The sequence below is a fragment of the Triturus cristatus genome, chromosome 3_1, assembly GCF_964204655.1.
Source record: "Triturus cristatus chromosome 3_1, aTriCri1.1, whole genome shotgun sequence".
NCBI classification, from domain to species: Eukaryota; Metazoa; Chordata; class Amphibia; order Caudata; family Salamandridae; genus Triturus; species Triturus cristatus.
Window position 1 is genome coordinate 1,033,987,726 of NC_140583.1, and position 20,072 is coordinate 1,034,007,797.

The following is a 20,072-nucleotide window of genomic DNA, read 5'->3' on the forward strand; positions in this document are numbered from 1 at the left end:
CAGGTTCTCTTGCTATTTTTGAGGGTTACTTTATACATGGCCCTTGCTTTCTGGATTAATGATTGTTGGCCGTTTTTTATGACTTTAACGAGGGAGGTTTTTGCCTCTCTACACTCTTTATCACACCAAGAGTGAGTGTTGGTATGCGTATGGTTGGTGTTTCCTATGGTTTTGGTGAATCAAGTGGTCCTAAAAATGGTGTAACAATTGCCATGGATCTTTACTACATCCGTGGGGCTGATGTAGTGATAACTCAGTAATATAAGAAAGGGCCCTGAGTGAGTATCTTTTACTTAAGGCATCAGGATTTGAAACAATATCATCCCATATGACGTTTCTCCTATTATTAGTGACAGCCAAAGCCCCTATGACCAAGTCTTTGGACGGGTTTGCTAGAACGAGGCTGCAAACCCATTCAGATTCTAAATATAGATATTGTCTCATCGCTGAGCAGGAACCAAACTCAGCATGAGAAAAAAAGCAGATGATCACTAAGATTATTTCTTAGTATGTTCAAGAGTGGGTGTTGACAAGAATATTCTGGCTTCACATGCAAGCAAATATGCAGGAAAGGGGATGGAGGGAATAAAGTCACTGTATACCTACATCTTGTGCAAATATTCGTTCTCGAGCCCTCTGATACTCTTCCTCTCGTTCTTCTATGGATTTACTTCTTCTGTCATCTTTTAATCGCATCCGCATCTAGGGCCGAAGCAGTGATTTGAGACCAATTTCAACTATAAACTTTACAGTTTAGAAAAGATTGATATTACTCGAAATAGTACAACAGATTTCTTCCATCTGACAATGAGGTTTCATAATGTGCATGCAAAATGAATAAACCTTTTAGTTCTAGAAAAGCTTAATATTATAAACTTACTTGGGCATCCTCTTTATCCAAACTAGAACTGTCCCTCTTGAGGATGTATCTTTTCTGAAAGTCAACTCCTTTGTCATCCTTTACATGCTCACAAAATTTCTGATCAGGTCTACAAAAAATGTAAAGCAAAATGTTTAAAACAAAATTGTTTTATCTGATGTTAGTGAGTTGTTATTAAAAAAAAGAACTAAAGAGAAAAAAGATTTAATTTATAGGTGGTCATATTTCATATAAAGGGTCACAAATGCACATTATATTAATATAAAATAAAACAGTAAACAATTTTCAAACATTACCAAGGGAATCAGTCTAAGGAAATTGCATGCAAAAATATCGGACTCTGAGAGGAGAGGTCATGAGCTTCCTTCACACATAAGTGCATTACATTAACGCCTACTGCTGGGAAGATGTGAAATATTTATATAAAACTGATAGAGCGACGATTCTGGGACCTACAATTGGACTAAAAACATTTTAGGAACCCTTCACAGCTTTACACTGCATTAAAGTTGTCTTGACCACCATTTTTCTTTTTTGATCATTACAACAAGTCAGTGAACGCTGCAAAGTGTAAGAGTCATTCATTCGACCGGCCATTCTACCGCACGTGCCAATACATAACATCATAAGTTAATGTTAGGTCCCGCAAACCCCCCTCGCCCTCCAACAAGAAAGATCATTTGCAATGCCAATAGGTCTGGCTTATCAAAGGTCGATCTACTGTCATAAGCTAATGCTCAACTGGCCGACAGCGCACCAGGACGCTTGCACAAGCATGTAGACACATGGGCAGCATTTTTGAATGAGTTTTCCATTAAAGAAAAGCAATTCCAAGATGGCAGTCCATGCGCACATAGGCATATGCATGCCTTGTGACACAAGGGAGGCAATTTCGACATTTTTAATTTACCGTTCCAATATGGCTGAAAGACAATATCGAGCAGTACATTAAAAGTAAAATTTTATACGCAAGGAACCACAAAAAAGTAAGCACGAGAATGGTAGCACTTTCCAGCTGTAACAAGAAAACTGAAAAAAAAATTAAATGGGGAGCAACAGTAGGGGAGGAGGAAAGAGTAGAAATGTAGATCGCGGGGTGTGCGACAGAGCAGATAAAGAAAAAAGGAACGGGGGAACATTGGGCGATGTGGGGGAGATTGAAAGCAGAAATAGAGTAGACTGGCAGAATTGTTAGTGAGAACAATAAAACTAGGGAGAGACCAAGGAAAAACATGGACTCCCATATTATGGCTTGGAACCCCAACTTTCACCAAATCCAAAGTCATTTGGATTCTCACTGGACACCAACCTCCTTCTTCTAAAGAGATTCAAAACATTTCCTCTTAAAAGCAGCTTGATAACTGCTATTCAAGCCCTAGTATTTTATCATCTGGATGACCATAATGCCCTACTCCATAGCCTCCTAGACTGCCCTACTCTATAGCCTCCTAGACTTCACACTGGTATCCGTCCGGGGAATCCGACACGCTGCAGCACATCTCATCCAAGACCTGAAGAAATATGATCACATCATCCCCATCCTGATGGTAGTAGTCCATTTGCTCCACTTACTAAACCCGCACCATTTTCAAAACCAGCTGCACCACTTACAAAGCTATCACAACCAGCACCCCTGTTTATCTTGCATACAAGCTTTTCATCTCTGTTAGATCACGGCACAACTGCAGCCAGGCCAAGAGCACACAGTAGACTAAGAAGTGTACAAAAGAAAAAACAGAACAGGTGTTATCCAACTATGCACCTAGGAACAGGAACAACAATCTATCCATCAGGAAAACCCCAACACTGCTCCAATTTAGGAGAGTTGAAAACTCGCCTCTTTAAATACCACTACATCACAATACATTACAATCCGCAAACCAGCTTCGTCTCCTCAAACACACAGACTTTATTCTGGGTCTTTGACCCTACAAGGCATTCCGCAGGCTTTTGGTTAAGTTTGCGCTATAGAAATACCATATACACACAGCAGCTATATCCATGGGTCTATACATCTCTGGTCTTCCTGTCATGGGTCCAGTGTTTATTTTTCCATTGTATTCAGTGACCAGAGTATGTGGAACCATTATATCACCATTAGAAAGGCTTTTTCCAATTAAGTGCTATTTACAATTAAGCTTACAACAGCAAGTGTGTAATTAGAGCCCACTTACTCCTCATAAGTCTCCTCGCCCTCCAGTTTCAATTCCACGGTTATCACCAAAGGCTCCTTGTACCTATGGAATCTCATCATCCCCATAATGTGACTCAATATCTGCATCAAAAACACTTTTAAGAGCAGGTACAACTAAATATGAATAGGTGACTTCCTGCAGTAATGGGATAACGTTGGGAGCTGAGCTGTCTAGGTCCTTCACTGTCCGCAGAATATAATCTGCAAATTAAGTGCACCTTTTGCTTCATCATCCCAAATTTCATTCCATGTATTTCTGGGAACTGCTCTATCATTTGAGTGAACGGCTCCATTGAGAGGGGAATCAGAAGTGGGGAGGGCAGTTTCCCTTGTCAAATCAAAGTCTCTTAACCTAATCCAGTTTATGAGCAATTTGGCTTTTGGAGCTTTCTAAATCATTGGGACAAAACACATCTCTACCACAAAATCACGTAGGTGGGGCCACTCCACCCAATCCAATGCTTTCTCTCTATCGATAGATACCATAGTCATGGGGATGTGTCTTCTTCTGGCTTTTTTGATCGGGCAGAGGGATTCCCCTCCCCCAATATCGTCACGTCTGTTGGTCCGTTATGAAACCAGACTGGGATGAATGGAATAACTTGGGCATTATGTTAAAGTCTTATGGCTAAGCCGGGTCTGATGGCTCAGTGGACTGTGTCCACTGCAGGAGTCTGTGTTCGACCTCATGGTCACAGATTCAAATCCCGGTAGGCCCACTCAGCCGTTCATCCATCTGAGGTCGATAAAATGAGTACCATTGAGTTGGGTAACAAGAAACATCTGTTATTCAGCGCCAAGATGCCTCCGGGTGAATGTACGCTTTACAAATACAAGATATGTTAGGTCATAGCTATTATTTTAGTGTACATTTTCAAGTCAGTGTTTAATAATTGTATGAAGCTGGCTCTTTATGTGATATTTCAAAAATCTGATATCGTGTAAAGAGCACTGGGGTTCCCTTATGAGTGGACAGGGCATTGCTATGAAATCCCTTAGTGCTTTGTTAATGGTTAATGTGGTCGGGCAGCCTTAGGCTTAACACAAAGGAGTACAAGATATTTGTAAATGCTTAAAATGGATTAATAGATGACACATACGACTCAAGAAGGAGATCCACACTAATTTATAAAAACAGTAAGTATCTTTATATATGTTTAGGCATCAAGAGACAAATGGTTCAGGTAAGTACGTTTTTAAATATAAATTATTTTGACTTTAAAAACTGAACACTGCTATTTCTGAGTTCTGTGATGTTATCCTAGGGAAGGGAGAACAAGTTCTGCAAACAGGTATAGTACAGCGACTTACAAGACCACTCTCCAGGAGTTAAGGTGAGTAGTGGGCAAGGTCTAAAGCAGCACCAGCAATACACCACCAGCGGTACGAAGGGACCAGGTGCAGGGTGCAAAACAGCCTCGGGAGCCCAATGTATTTCAATGGAGATCAGTCACTGTGGAAAGAGGCTCTAGGCTCAAAGCCAGGAGGCCACTCGGGTTGAACCAGCAGGGAGGTTCAAAATTCAGGGAGGGAAAGTGGGGAAGAGACGTTTGGTCCTCTTCTCCAAGTACAAGTGGCAACAGGTACAGGGGTGTCCTCAGGTGTCAGGACTTTCCTTAACGGAGCAGTCGCGGTTGATAGGGCCTGCGCACAGAGGCTACAGGCGCTGTCAGGAGTCCAGGAGGGGTGAAACCACGATGGGCTCGAGCTCCAGAGGGTTGGGGGATCTCATTGACACCGGTGGCCAACTTCAACCCAGGCCGGAGGCGGCAGGTGCACTGATGGCTTTGGGTGATGGGTTTTATCGGTTACAAAGGCCTCAGAGCCTTCTCTTTTGGAGATTCTTCAGAACAGGTCTGCTGTTCACAGGAGGTCTTGAGTCTTTTTCGAAGGCAGCTGCTTCTTCTCTCCTCTGCTTTTGCAGCTCTATGGTGTCCTCGCTCTTCCCTGGTTGGTAGGATCTGCTTCTCTGATGCCAGGGGCTTCCCTAAATACTGAATTTAAGGGTGTTAGGGGAGTGTAGAGTAGTAGCCAATGGGCTAAGGATCCTTGGGGTCAATACACCTCAAAATGACCACTTCTTCTGGGAAGTGGGCATAACCCAGTACCAGAATTCCCAAGTATGCCATCACAAAGAAGGCTACTTCTGAAAAATCGTATCGACCTCATAGTAGCCCACCTTAGGAGTGGTACTAGTTTAGAGGTGGCACACCTACCACACTAGCTAATTTTCCCGCCTGTCATGGTGACTAGGGGGCTCTGGATAGAGGGCTTCCCCCCCTGTGAGGAGAGCGAGATTCGCATTCCAAGGGTGGCCGCTTCTTTGAAGCTTGCCGGACCAAGGACGCTAATCAGCAGGTTATCCAGTGGGAGGGGATGTTACACCCTTTTACTGGGCAGGGTTTTGTTTTGGGTCTCCTGAAAGCAAAAGGCTCTCACCCTAGGAGGTCAGAACAACGTCTCGGGTGGCAGGCTGGCAGAAAACAGCCAGCAAGGACACCAGAGGTTGGTAGCACTACAGCGGTGGACTTGCGGCAGGCAAACTGCACATAACTGCCGCCAACCCGGCCCGCTTTTAAGTGTCCTGTCTTGGCTGCGTAGCCATTGGGAAAATCATTACTGTCGCTCTCGTGACGTACGTCATGTGCATCAGAATGCTGCAGGTAAATGTATCTAGGGCTAGCACAGCTGAGCCAGCCCTCAAGATGCGAGAGGCGCAGACCAGCGCTGACAGCTTTGCTCGGGCAGTGCTAATTAGTATACTGCAGTGCTCCAGCGCTTGACAGCCGAGAAGGCACTATAATGTGTGCACATTATTTTTAATGCAGTGATGGGGGGGACTTGCCTTCAAATGCATTAGACCAACGTGTGATGTGAGTCACTTGGAAGGCTGCAACTTGTTCTCCTGAATAAATGGATAGTTATTGTTGTTATGTGGTGTACGAAGATCCATTACAATCTCCCTCTGTCCTGAATCTAGTATTTTTTCTAAAACATGTCCTCATTCTGCCACAGTTGAAAACCAAGCTCACCAGCTTCGAAGCGCGTCATTCCATCAATTAAGTGCACAGGGACCCCTCCTGCTCCAGTCAGTTGTTGCAGTCCCGCCTCCTCACCTTTTAAGTGCCTGGAAACTCTTCGCATCCTTTCCAAAGTGACACAGGTCTGCTGTATGCAGACCATGCTGCAAGCTTACTCGCTGTACTAACTACTAGTACAGCTCAAAAAGAAAACATGAAGCCAATGTAAACGCAGGCACTAGAAAAAACAAGCATTGGCATAGCCAATAGGTCTCGCCTTTGGGACCTTATAAGTGTTTAGCCATGCAACAGTTGATGTTGTTGCACCAAGGGTATTGTGCTGCATAACTAAACACTTATAAGGTCCCAAAGGCGAGATCTATTGGCTATGCCAATGCTTGTTACTAAGCCAGCCAAGCACAGATATTCAGGCTCCATGGGAAATTGTGGAAAGCACACTACACTGTACAACAGTATTATTGAAATGTGGTTGTAGCGGAGGAACAAGCACCCGAGCTTTGGTGCAGAGTTGGCAGTCAATACCTCAATGTCAGGTTAAATGATGGCCCATCTACATTAATGGAGGTGAAGTTATTCTTATATATGAGGTGACTGAGCATTCTGTCACAGCTGAAAGATAACAGGTCAGGCTTTAGATCAGGTAAAACCTGTCACAAATTTACCAACAAGATTCACAATACATTTTACCTGCTGGAAGCATTTGAGGAAGAAGCACGGGATCGACAATTTACACATGAGCAAATAGCATGTGTAATTAATGGACGGGCAAACGATGCCCGACAATGATCGCGTCTCGGCGGCATTTGATCTTTGGGCCTAATTCTATAACTTTCAGAGTAGCACTAAGTATCTGAAAGTGCTTCAGATAGCATAAATAGTGAGTTATGCTATACAGATGATACAACTGGTCGAAAATGCTACTGCAGGGTAGGGCCTCGTTGCCCCAAGCCTCAGGGATCATCCTCCAGACAGGTGGTGTGGCTATAGAAACTACATATGAAGGGGTCATGTTCTCCTGTCACAGTAGGATCATCAATAATTTTACTGTACCTACCCGGAGCACTTGGGTGAAGTGGTCGGGGCTCTTAGATAGTTGAGGAGCTTAGTTGGAAAAACTCAGGGGGCTTAGACATCTTTAGTACAACAGATCCAGTAGCCCATGACCTTCTGAGGGAAATGCTCAATTTCTGATTTCACGGAGCTTCAGAGATTAGTAACATTGTGAAAGAGGAGCGGGTAAGGCTGGCGAGCAGTCACAAAAGCCTGGGAGGATTTTGGGGTGTAAGCTGAAAGGGCAAATGGTTACAGAAGAGAGAGAAAAAAAGACTGCAGCCTAGACAAAAAAACAAAATACTGTAAAAGCCATGAAGTGAAGGAGCAGCAGGTTTGACCATGGCTCGTGCATAGAAGGAGTGATGATGATTTGAGAGTTACTCATTTTGAGTTCTAGGATTCTTTCCCTGTTTTTGCTTCCTGGTCTAAAAATGTAGAATGACCTTAAAGTTCCAATGCCTCATAATACAGGGCACAAATTGCAAATCATTTTTCATTGTGGAGCTCTTAATTAATGAAAAGGGAAGCAGTGATCTGAAATAATGTGGCTGCGTTTGAGTTCCCCCAGTATGCTATAGGTCATAGAAAAAAAGAGGGGAAAAATGTAACTTCCTCCAGTTCTGGACAGTTGTGCTCCATTTACATAAGCAGGGAGATATGTTCTCACCGTCCTGACCCCTCAGGGGTAGCAAGGTCTCCCTTTGTTCTCTGAAATGCCTCCAAGAGATAGTGACCTTTACATGGGCTGCTGGGAGTTCAGTGGTTGAGTATGAACTGCCTGAAGGGTGTGCCATAGTGCTAATTGTGCTCTCCCTCAGCTTGTCTATCTCCAAGATTTTCAGGCACACTCCCTTGTAGTGGTGCCTGCTACACCCACAGTATATTAAATGATTTGGAGAGCTCAAATTTAGGAACCTGTGCGAACATATAAGTGGAAAAAAACAGTAGTTCCTAAGGGGCATGCAAACAAGTAGTAGAAAATGTAAGGGGAGGAAAAAAAGAAATTCCCACATACTTAATAAGGGATTAAATTACACAAAAGCCCATGGACTGCCCTTACAAGATCTTGGGTTAATGTACATGCACAATTTTTACAATGATTATTGCTACTGCAGTGTACTTGACAGTCCTTGCTCTCCTTGTAGTCTTTATAACACTGTTCTTACCTGCCACTCACTTGAGCTCTTTTACACTTGTATCAGATCCACGCAAGATTTTTAAGAAAATGACATTTATATAAATGGGGGTATACAAAAAATCTGGCATAGATGCGGCCCTCCGGGACCGATCCTGCAGAACCCTGTTCTACACTATGTGTACCACACTCTGCTTCTGCACTATGACAACAGGCAGCGACAGCTAATGAAACGTAGCACTCAAAATAGACAGCTGGTGACAGGTATCAAGAGAAGAGTGTTTGAACGTATGGCAGGGGCTTAGGAGTGAATAAAAGTCAGGATGGTGTGGGTAGTGATGTGTGAATGTAGGGGTATAAGAAGCGAGAGTAGTGTAAAAGTGACTAGTGTAAGAACAAGTGCATGTGCGAGTGAACACATGGGAATTGCGCAAGAGGTGAGCACGAGGAGTGTAAGTGTGTGTATATGTCTGAGTGGCTGTCCAGAGCATTTATTTCAGTGATTCCTAGTTGTTCTGATAGACACCACTGTCAAGAGCAAGCCTTGACTGATTGCTTCAATAATCTGAAAGGGCCTTCATAAACAAACATTGAAAAAGCCAATAGGCCTTGCCTTTGGAACCCATTAGCTTTGCCAATAGTTCAGCCATCGTGCACCGCATCAATAAGCTGTACAGCATAGCTAATAAACAGGGAAAGAAGGCTACACAGTTGGATTTGTTATTCTGCTGGCGTGCGTACCAAGCATGTGTAAGCCTACAAAATGACAGACGTTTATCTTTTTATTTACCGATCCCAGTTGGAGTAACAATTAGGGTGGAGGGGAGAACACAAATGGCTGAATCACTGAGGGTGGGGAAGCAACATAAGGCGTTGGAAGCAACACAGAAAATGTATTAAAGTGTAGTTTAATGTTTCAAAATGATGGTGGTATTAAAGGTAGGAAATGAAATATGCACACAGGAATATAGGAAAGGCCCTAAATGAAATGGTTTAAAACAAGCACTTTTGGAAGGATAAAAGGAGTCAATCAGAAACATGGTAAGTATGCAAAGCTTCAGGGTGGGGGGACTAGTTGGACAGACTAAACAAATAAAACCACTGAATAGAAAGCAACAAAAAGTAATGGGCAGAGCTGCTTTCCAGATCAGCTATTGACATGTCCCCAATTAGTCTTTTCGTAAACAGACAGCTGCACTATGAACGAAAGAACTTGGCAAGTCAGTGAGCTTGGAGCAGTACATTGTTCCTGTTTCTGCAGGGACAGCACTCTACTTGCTACGAGCATGCCGGCAAGTGCGACTAAAAACATACGCCGGGGAAGCCGGGTGTCCGCCATGGTAGGGGGTAGGTGCAAGGGGCTCAGAAACGCAAACTCTTCGCCTTCAGGACAGCCAACGTGCCACGCTGAGAGTCGGCAGCAGGGCAGACGTGGTGGGTTACAGCAGTTCTTTGGAACGCTTGCATGCTCTAGGGGCGTGGCTTTCTCCCCTGAAAAGAGAGGACTCTGTTGTAAATATATGCTATTGTTTGTGTAACCTCATTCTTACCTCGAGAATGTTTACTTAGGTTCCAGTTCCACCCTCGGGATTGGAACAACGCCAGTTAGCGGTTGGTCAGCTGGCGAGGAGTTGCTCTGTCTACCGCTTCACTAATTAAACAGATGTTCGTGCTAACTACTGCTTCCAGATCATATTTTTAACAATTTGGCGAAGAGGATGGGATAGATTTTTTCAGGTAAACGCAAGAAAGCAATTTTACTTAGTACCTTAGGGAAAGAAGGTAAACGCTTATTCAGATTTTTACCCCAAGCTCTACAAGCCAATGGCCAACCTGTTCCTGATGAATATAAAGAAGCTATTTGCAGACTTGAAGCACGGTTTTCGAAAGAAGAAAATCTAGTTATGAACAGGTATAAATTTTATACTCATCGACAAAAGAGCGATGAATCAATCGATGATTTTGTTGCTCATCTTAGAGAACTATCAGTTAAATGCAAATTTAAGCTATGAACGATGAACTCATCAGAGATCAACTAATAGTCCAATGCAACAATAAAAAGATTCAAGAGAGATTGTGGGCAGCAAAAAACCCCTCTGACTGTAGCTATCGATTAAGTGATTGAAGAATCTGAGAGTTGCATGAAAGTTATTGAAACACAGAAGAAGAACATTAGTCAACAAGATGTCTCTGAAGTCTCTGAGAAATGTCCAGAAGGCGCAACTGTTCAATCCAGCGAGGAATCCATTGCTGTTAAGAACAGAACAAAACCACCTGTTAAAAAAATCTCAAAATCAAATTCTGTTCACGCTGCGGCAGCAACAGCCACACATCGGAAGCGAGATTCTGCTTTACATCCAACAAAGAATGCCTCAAATGTGGTCATCTGAGACATTTTTCAAAAATGTGCAGGACAAAATATCGTCAGAAAATCGGAGTTGTACATGATGACGACGATCTAGTGAGAGACAAAATGCTAGTTGTTGACGACATCGACATCATTCAAGATGACGACAAGAGACAGAACAGACCTAAAGCTACTTTCACCATTGATGGCTTAGAAGTATCCCTCATGGTAGACACAGGTTCCAGATATACCATCATTCCTCAATCATTTATGAAGGGATACTTGAGCACAAAATCGTTATTATAAAGTGACATTTCGCCCAGGGATTTTCAGGGTGAAACTATTAATATTATAGGCTATTTTGAGTTAGATATTGTATTTAAAAATAGGTCTATCGTTGGTAAAATTTATGTCTCTGTTGATGGTCCTCCAATACTAGGGTGGGTTCATCAATATGATTTACATATCATCATAAACCCGAGAGCTACAAATCAATTCATGTTCATCGAAGATCATTCTCTAGATGACATTTTATGTCAGTGATACTGTTTTTAGAGATGACTTAGGAGAGTTACAAGTGTATGCAGAAAACTGTGTACCTATACAACACAAAGTAAGAAGAATTCCTCTCTCAATTCGAACCGACGTAAAAAAAATTATTAAATGAAATGTTGCAGAATGGAGTCATAGAGCCGGTTGAAGCTTCCCCGTGGGTATCTCCGGTTGTAATCACAGAGAAATCGGACGGAAATTTGAGATTCTGTGTTGATCTGAGGTCACTCAACAAATGTGTAGTGGCAGACACTTTTCCTTTACCCAATATTGGGGAACTAGTATCCACACTTCAGGGTGCAAAGTTTTTCTCAAAACTTGACTTAAAAAGTGCTTTCCACCAAATCAGACTTCACAAGGATTCCAAACATCTCACTGCATTTATAACTACTGAGGGCATTTTTCAATTCACGCGTCTTCCCTTCGGTTTAATTTCTGCCGCTAGTGTGTTTCAGCGCATGGTCACAGAAATTTTTAAAGGTATACACAAAGTTGTATTCTTTCAGGATGATATTCTCGTGTTTGGTGACTCCATAGAGGAACACAATTTTGTACTTAAGGATGTGCTACTCAGAATCATGAACGCTGGACTTACTTTACGTAAGGAAAAAAGTGTTCCTTCCTTGTACGGCATATCGAGTACCTAGGCTATGAAATATCTGCTTTGGGTGTTAAGCCTAAGAAAAATCTCTTGGAAGCTATTCATTCTGCCCCAAATCCCACTGACCAAGATCAGCTCAGATCTTTCACGGGTTTAATTGAATATTATCTGAAATATGTAAAAAAAAAATTCAGACAAAACGATACAACTCAGACTTTTACTTAATAAAGGGACAACATTTGTGTGGGACAAAGAGAAAGAATTTTGCTTTACACAAATTAAAAAAGAAGTCTGTGAAGCTAACATTCTAGCTCCGTTTGACACCAAACGCACCTCCACTGTCATGGTTGATGCCAGTGCTACTGGATTAGGTGCTGTTCTCCTTCAAAGGCATACGGAGGGTGAACGAGCAGTAGTATTTGCTTCTCGCACTCTTACACAATCAGAAAAGAATTATTCTGTTATTGAGAAAGAGGCTCTAGCCGCTGCTTGGGGTGTCCAATATTTTAGAACTTATCTATGGGGTACTAAATTTTGTCTAAAACTGATCACAAACCCCTAGTTCGCAAATTGTCTCCGGGAGGTGCTGGTAAAGGCTCTCCCAGATTGGAAAGACTAGCTTTCAGACTTCAGGAGTACCAATATGAAATCTCACATGTTCATGGCTGGCTAAATGTTCACGCAGACTGTTTATCTAGGTTATCCATTGATAATAAAGACACAGATGCTGGTGCCTTTAATTTAGATTACGAAAATGAAGCTGTTGCTTGGGTAAATGATATTTTATCTATTTGTGAAGGAAGTTTTACACATGATGATTGGTCCAAGGCCAATGATCATGTGTTACAAGAAGCTTTTCGCCTTGTCAAAAATGGTTCAAGACGGGAAAGTTGTGTACACATTTCTGCTCGCCTTGATCTTCAAGTTCTTGAAGAATTATCTTTATATGATACCTGTATTCTCATGCGTGGTGACAAAATAATTCCTCCTTCAGACTTAAGGCCTAGATTACCAAACATCGCTCATGAGGGCCATCTTGGACAGACCATGACCCAGCGCAGGCTTAAGGCAAATTTCTGGTGGCCAGGATTAAATTCACAGGTGTCTTCATGGGTGGAAAAATGTTCACTATGTAAAGAAGGAGAGAAGAGACTTAAAGTTGCTGTTGGTTCTTCCATGGGTCATTTGTCCAATCCTAATACTCCTTGGCACAGCATTTGCCTTGACTTTATTGGGCCTATGGAAGAATTACCTGCAAGTCAACGTTTTGCCATTGTTACTGTTGATGTCTTCTCGAAATGGCTTACTGTTGCTTTTGTAAAAGACATTACCACCGAGAGTACTATAAAAAAAAAAAATTCAGGATGAAGGTTATCCTAATATGCTAATTACTGACAATGGCATACAATTAGTTTCTCATGAGATGTGTTCTTTTCTTTCCAAATCTGGCGTTACACATCATCGCACATCTCTATATAATCCACAAGGTAATGGTCTTTGTGAGAGAATCAATAGGTTAGTCAAGGGCACTATTCAACTGGCTTGTTCAAATGGTGTTTTTGACCAAGATATTGTACAAGATATGGTTAATGGTTATCGTACCACAGTCCATGGGTCTGATGGAAAGTCACCTTTTGAATTTATGCGTGGTAGCCTACCTGGTACTAAACTTACCCCTTCATGGATCAAAAATCTAATGCCCAATAATGGTGGGGGAGCCCCTACTTTTTCTCCTTCCACTTCTACTCCATATATATCTGAGGGAGATTTGGTTAAAGTCAAACCGGGTCGGATCTCCAAAGGGTTGTCTAAATTCAAGGGACCCTTCTGTGTTAGTGAAGTTTTTCCCCATTACGTTGTTTTAACCAATGGTGAAAAATGGAATCTGAGGAGAGTGGCTCTGTATCAAAGGAGAGGTTCCATCATTAATCAGGATTTTTCTCAGGAATCTTCACATTCTCAATGTAACAACACTAATAGTGGTTAAATGTTGTCCACTACATCAGACGGGAATTCATCTTTTCCTACGACCAGCAGAAGCTGTTCCGGGGGAGGTGATGCCTCTGATTACAACAGTGTGGTTCCTTCTTCTACAGAGAGTATTTCTGCATCTCACCATGGTCGAGTTGCTAGGAATCGTAGACCTCCAGTTTATCTTAATGATTACTGTTGTGATTAACGTTTTAAATGTTATCATCAAGGAATCCTAGTTGGTTTGGATTTCTGCGTAATTTATTACATGTGCTACTATTGTTAAGAATGTAATAAATTCTTATGGCTTTGGTTTGATTATTGGTTTTGTTTTCTTAGTTGATTATTCATGTTTTTCTCCCAAAGGAAGAAGATATGTTGTAAATATATGCTATTGTTTGTGAAACCGCATTCTTACCTCGAGAATGTTTACTTATGTTCCAGTTCCACCCTCGGGATTGGAACAACGCCAGTTAGCGGTTGGTCAGCTGGCGAGGAGTTGCTCTGTCTACCGCTTCACTAATTAAACAGATGTTCGTGCTAACTACTGCTTCCAGATCATATTTTTAACAGAGTCCTCAAGCAAAAACACAGCGGAAAGGAACTCCTTCAGTAATGCATGTTGCCAGTTAGAATGTGGTGCCAGCAATGCATTGTACTATGTGGCTTCAAAGTTCAAAATGTCACATCATGAACCACGTAATACATGTTGTACTCTTCTTAGTTTTAACCCATTAGTTTACTTCAATCCGTCAGACACAAGATGGCGGAGATTAGCCGGGTGCTATACTTGAGGTCATCACACGCGCGCCACCACAGACAACCAGTATCTCTTGTCCCGCACTGTTGACATTTGGTCAGTCAAGCGAGCGGGAAAAACAACAAGAGTACCCTGAAGGAAGGTATAGAGCAGGGGCAGATGGAGGAGGGAAGCGAGAGAGTGGGCCAAGGCAGAAGCAGTGTATGTAAGGAGTGTACAGGGGGGCCAAACGAAAACAGAAAAGTGCGGAAAAAAAACATTGAAATGGGGGTTGGGAAAAAAAAAACGGGCACAAAGAACAGAATGGAAATAAACAAGCAATATGCAAAGAAAGAAAAAATGTGTAGTAAGGAAAAAAAGAAAAACTAGCGAGAAGAGCAAAGAGGAGCCAAAAAAATAGCTGAGGAAAAGAGAGACAACCAATAGTTAAAAGCAAGAAACGAAAATGAGGAGCATGAATTGGCAGATAAGCAAAAGGGCTCCGTGAGAGAGTTAAGAACTAAGACAAAGGCACAACAAGAGTGAGGGAGCTAACTGCAAGCCCGGGAGTGGTGCGTGCGTGCACAGTCGGTTCTTTTTGGAAGCACATACTCGTGCTTGTGGCATACCCCTGCGTGCTCCCTCAAGGTGTTTGCACGAGTATGTGCTTCCAAAAAGAGCTGAGCGATGGCTAAAGGTCCTCCTATGAAGCGCATGCGCACTGCATAGGCAAGACCTAAAAATCTGAGTGATGTTTTTAATCTGAATTTCCTGCTGCCCGCCTGGCCCCTCAAGAGTTAATTGCAACCCATGTAATGAGTTAAATAATCACTGGAGGGCACCAGTGTTCAACTTGTCATCTCCTGACCTCGACACTTGCTGCCTGCCCAGCCCCTGTCCTGGGGGTCTTGGCAGTCTGAGAGCAGGTGCTGAGGGTCTTTAAAAGGCACAAGCACGGCTCTCGAGACAGCGAGCCATACCACTTAACAGCTCCTCTCCCCTTCATCACTGTGTGAGAATTGATCCAGTGTCCCAGCAGCTGTCTGCAACAAAGGAGCAGGACAGACTACAGAGACCCATGGCCAGTAGGCTTTATATTCCCAGCTGCAACACTGTCACTCAGACTTGGTAAGTGTAAAGAAGCACTGGCATAGGTAATTGGTCTCGTCTTTGGGTCCCACCAGGTGTTTAGCCATGCAGCACATTATCCTGGGTGCTGCAACATCTACTGTTAAGAGTCGGCATTATTATTGTGTAGGAGGCAGCAGTGTATAACTCTAACATTGCGGGGCACTCCCACTTCATGCTGGTCAATGGGCATATGCTTGCCAGGCTTACTGACAAAAGTGCCACAAAGAACAAGCATTTGCAATGCAACAGGTCTCGCAGTTGTGAGAGTTTGAGCTATTGGCATTGTAAATGGCAATGTATTTTATTTACGTGTTGGTTTTTAAACATAAGTAAAAGGCATTGTCATTTACAATGCCAATAGCTTCTGTTTGGGTTGGTCCAGTGAATTTGATACCAGTGGCCCGGGTTCATTATTACACTGCACTTCAAATTTCGATTTTTTAAAAATATATAGGTAAATATTTTGTGGAAGTAATGTGTTCCTGCTTTCCTTGAAATGTCACTTGCCTAATGGGGCGTTTCTGTGCAACCTTGCGTTGTCTTTTTCAAGTTATGAACAGTATCGTTGTCTTCCAAATGTTTGCCACACACCATACAATTAGTGCGAACCATGTGGGAATATTTTGATTTCACACTTTTTGTCCCCGTTCTTTTGTTTGAGCCACATGTTGTTATCAGGAAAGATGTCTCGAGACACGCAGCAAATGTAAACATTACCACCCTTTCTTTTAAGCATCCCTATCTTCCTCCCTCCTTCGGACATTTATCTATGCCGTTTTTTCTGTTTTTCGAACAAATAACTATACCTAAGCTGGCTGCGATGCCACCGCGGTGGTGTGTGGCGGTGGACATCTATCCGTTGAATGGGCTGTGTCACATGGTAGCAGGCTGTCTGGTTAGACCCAATTGTGTTTAGGCAAACACTGAGGTGCTCATAAAGCCAGGGGTCAAGTACGGCTTGGTTCCACTGTGCGCCGATTCACCTACCGGACCGGCGGGGCAAAGGGACGTTCAATGCATTGAGGTGGCAAAGATGTGGCGCCACTGCTGCCGGTGGCCTGTCCGACCCAGTGACCAACGACACCTCGTGGCTGGCCGGGAAACCCTGTGAAGCCTCTGCCGTCTTCAGAGACCTGACAATTCCATTGGAGACATACAAAAAGTGTGTGTGTGTGTGGGTGTGTTTCAAACCTCATTATTCATTGTGTCTGCCTGTGTGTGTTTCAAACCTCATTCTTCATTGTGTCTGTGTGTTTGTGTGTGTGTGCCTGTGTGTTTTTGTGTGATGTGTATGTGTTTCAAATCTCATTATTCATTGTGTGTGTCTGTAAACGTGTATGTGTGTGTGGTGTGGGTGTGTTTCAAACCTCATTCTTCATTGTGTGCTTGTGTGTGTGTGCTTTTGTGTGATGTGTATATGTATGCATTTCAAACCTCATTATTCATTCTGTGTGCGTGTGTCTGTGAATGTGTGTGTGTGCGTGTGTCTGTAAACGTGTGCGCGCATGTGTGTGTCTGTGTGTGTCTGTGTGTGCGTGTTTCAAACCTCACCTCATTATTCATAGAATAACTGTTGTGGAAAACTGGTTCAGAAGTGTGGCCGCATATCTCCCACTCCAATAAGATAACACCCCCCCCCCAATGCACCTTGCTTTACATATTTGGTGATAAATTATGCACAATTCCCCCCCCACACCACTGACACAGGAGCAGCTGAAATTAAAATATCCTTCATAAAAAAAATCTATAACTACTAATAGTTACTGCTTTATTAATTTTCGTACCGCTTCAGATAGCAGGGCAAGCTTCCAGGGGCTGTTAAAGTTGAGCATTTGTTTGAGTGTGCACCGATTGGAGATGTCTGAAGACGCCTGCAGAACAGCATGAGCGTGATATATTTGATAATAATATGCAAACACAATTCTCAACACTCCCCAATGGTATTTCGAAGCACAACAGTGTTACAGCTATTAAACTAAATATGATTCGATAAATAGGATTCGAGGAAGGAGTCAGTGGTTAGGATAATGCGTGTCTGCTTTACTCTTGCATGTCCCTTATCCCGTCTTGAGGGCTTTTTCCTTGAATCAATAGTCATTTTGTGCAAGCCAATGGTTTGCTTTCATGAGCTCGAGGACGTGTAGCTGTTGACTTGTGGACAACTACCCCACAGCTAATTGAGTTTGTGGTTTTACATGCATTGCAGTCTTACCTGGGGTCCACCTAAGAAAGACGCAGACCAATTACAGGGCACAAAAGTCAAGCGTGTGTGTTGTGTGTGTGTGTATGCGCGAGTGTGTTGTGTGTGTTTGTGTGGATGTATCCGAGTCTGTGTGTGTGCATTTATCAGAGTATGTGTGCGCGCACGTATTTGTGTGCGTGCGTTTGTGGTCATGTATCTGAGCCTGCGTTTGTTTTAGGTGCATATGTTAAGGCGCACTTAGGTGTGTGCTTATATGCACATTTAACTGTGGGTGTATTCGAGTATGTGAACATAATTATGTGGAAACATATCTGTGCATACCTGTGTGTCCACAACTTTGTTAGTGTCTGCGCATGTGTCTTCTGTATATCTCGTGTGTTTGTCAGATAGCATGCCCGTCTGCGTTTGTCCATGTGAGTGTGGTTGCTTGAGTGCGATTTGTGTGCTCACATGCACACACAACCCTCCAGATATGTAGGTTTCTACATAGAATGCAGTATGGTTCTACGTACACAAAGAACATGCTTCATGTCTCGCAGTATGTGGAGAAACATGCATGTTTCTGCACTGAAGCTGGCATTAAAAGGAGAGAAAACTGACCCCCGTTTGCGGTCTTGCGTGTAGCCGGCCCAGCTGTCTTTGTTTGAGACGAACAGACTTTTAGGATGAAACGCTCTCTCCTCTCGCGGCTGCTTTGACCAGCGAAGGAGCCGGGCTTTACCGGCTCACCGGGCACATGCGGCGGCCGGACTGCGGCGTGTCCGCGTGCTCGGGACACAGGGACCGCAGGCTCGAGCCGTGCAGCCCATGCTCTCTCAGGGCCTCGCGCACATCTTGTTCGAGACCCGGCCGGCGCTCGCAGCCGTGTTATCCGGGGCTCACGATCCGCACAGCCCCTTGCGTGTCCGCCTCCCCGCCACATAACTATAGCCATGACAACGACTGCCAGCTTATTTCAGCAGACTTTTCTCCTTATTCATCCGTTTTGTCGCCTAAGCTGCACAAAAGCGTATCAGCTGCGTTATGAACAACAAGCATCGATCTCTTGTCTTTTTGGGGCCATGTGTTTAGAAACACATGGCCCCATAAAGATAAGAAACTGCTTTGCGACCAACGCAAAGCAGGCGAGCCATTCCGGGTGGGCCGGCCCAAAAAGCCAAAGGGAGGCAACCCAGAAAGCTAATTTCCAATGGCAGGCCACCGTTTAGCATAAACGGTGATGCCTGCCAATGGAAATGAGGGGCGGGGCTTCAAGCCCTGTTCTGAATATCCTCTTCTACAAAATCTCTCGCGGAGGAGCGCTTTGCGCTGCAACGCACGCGAGACCTAAAAAACTAATCACCCTGGAAACAATAAGGAAATGCGCATTTACTTATAAAGAAATGCACGTTCAAAAAAGTGAAAGCGTGTAATTAAATAGGCAGTAGCATGGAAAGATTAAATCGTGATCAGACAAAAAATACACTTGTGCAATAAGTCCGCGTCATCTCCGCCGGTCCGGTCCTCGGAGGCAGCCGGACTCCTACGGTGCAGAGCAGAGCAGAGGGTGAACCGGAAGCGTGTCCGGCCGCCAACAGGTGAAATTTCTTCCCACGTTTTATTGTCCCAAAATGTCTGACCTTGTGTGCTGAGCTCGGGGTGTGGCCTCACTCCCACGGTTCAAAGAAGCGACTGTGGAAGCGCCAAGGCAAACACCGAAAATAAAGAAGCAAAATATTGTACATTGGAATGCAAGGGTATGTCATGATCATATATAAAAGAAAGTTCAAAACGAAGAAATCTACAGTTAATAAAGATAAACAATTTTACGAACAAAAATAAAACAAGGTGTTAAAACAAAACACTTTGTGAGAGGCAGACTTTTTAGTAGAAGAATTCACGCACAAAACACGATACCGAGGATTTCATGATGTTATGGGATGGCAAAATCATTACTAAACTAAACAACATGTAGGCTAGTTTAGAAAAGAACTGTTATTTATGCATACACATCCCAATGGAAGCGCGCACATCGCGCTTATAGAAAATATAATTTCAATATTCAGTAAAAATAAATGCACAAACTTGCACAAGGCACTATGTAAAGCCAAGTTTTTTGTGCACTAGCAAAAAAAGGCATCGGGCATAAACTCACGTGGTTGTGGTCCAACACTCAGCTTATGGTGCAGGGGAGTAATTATAATGTAAATATTTTTTATAATGTGACAATCGCAATCGCTGTAAGG

At 43.2% G+C, this 20,072-nt stretch overlaps 1 protein-coding gene across 12 annotated transcripts in view; it reads right to left on the minus strand.

Moving 5' to 3' along the window:
- The window catches only part of R3HDM1 (R3H domain containing 1), a 532,254-nt gene that overhangs the window by 330,236 nt on the left and 181,946 nt on the right, over positions 1-20,072 (minus strand). For all 12 annotated transcript variants that reach the window (XM_085645759.1, XM_085645754.1, XM_085645751.1 and 9 more), the window contains 2 exons: positions 881-989; positions 607-702 (listed from right to left, as the gene is read on the minus strand). In XM_085645759.1, coding sequence (XP_085501885.1) covers positions 607-702; positions 881-989 — 205 coding nt within the window. The remainder of the gene's footprint in view (positions 1-606; positions 703-880; positions 990-20,072) is intronic.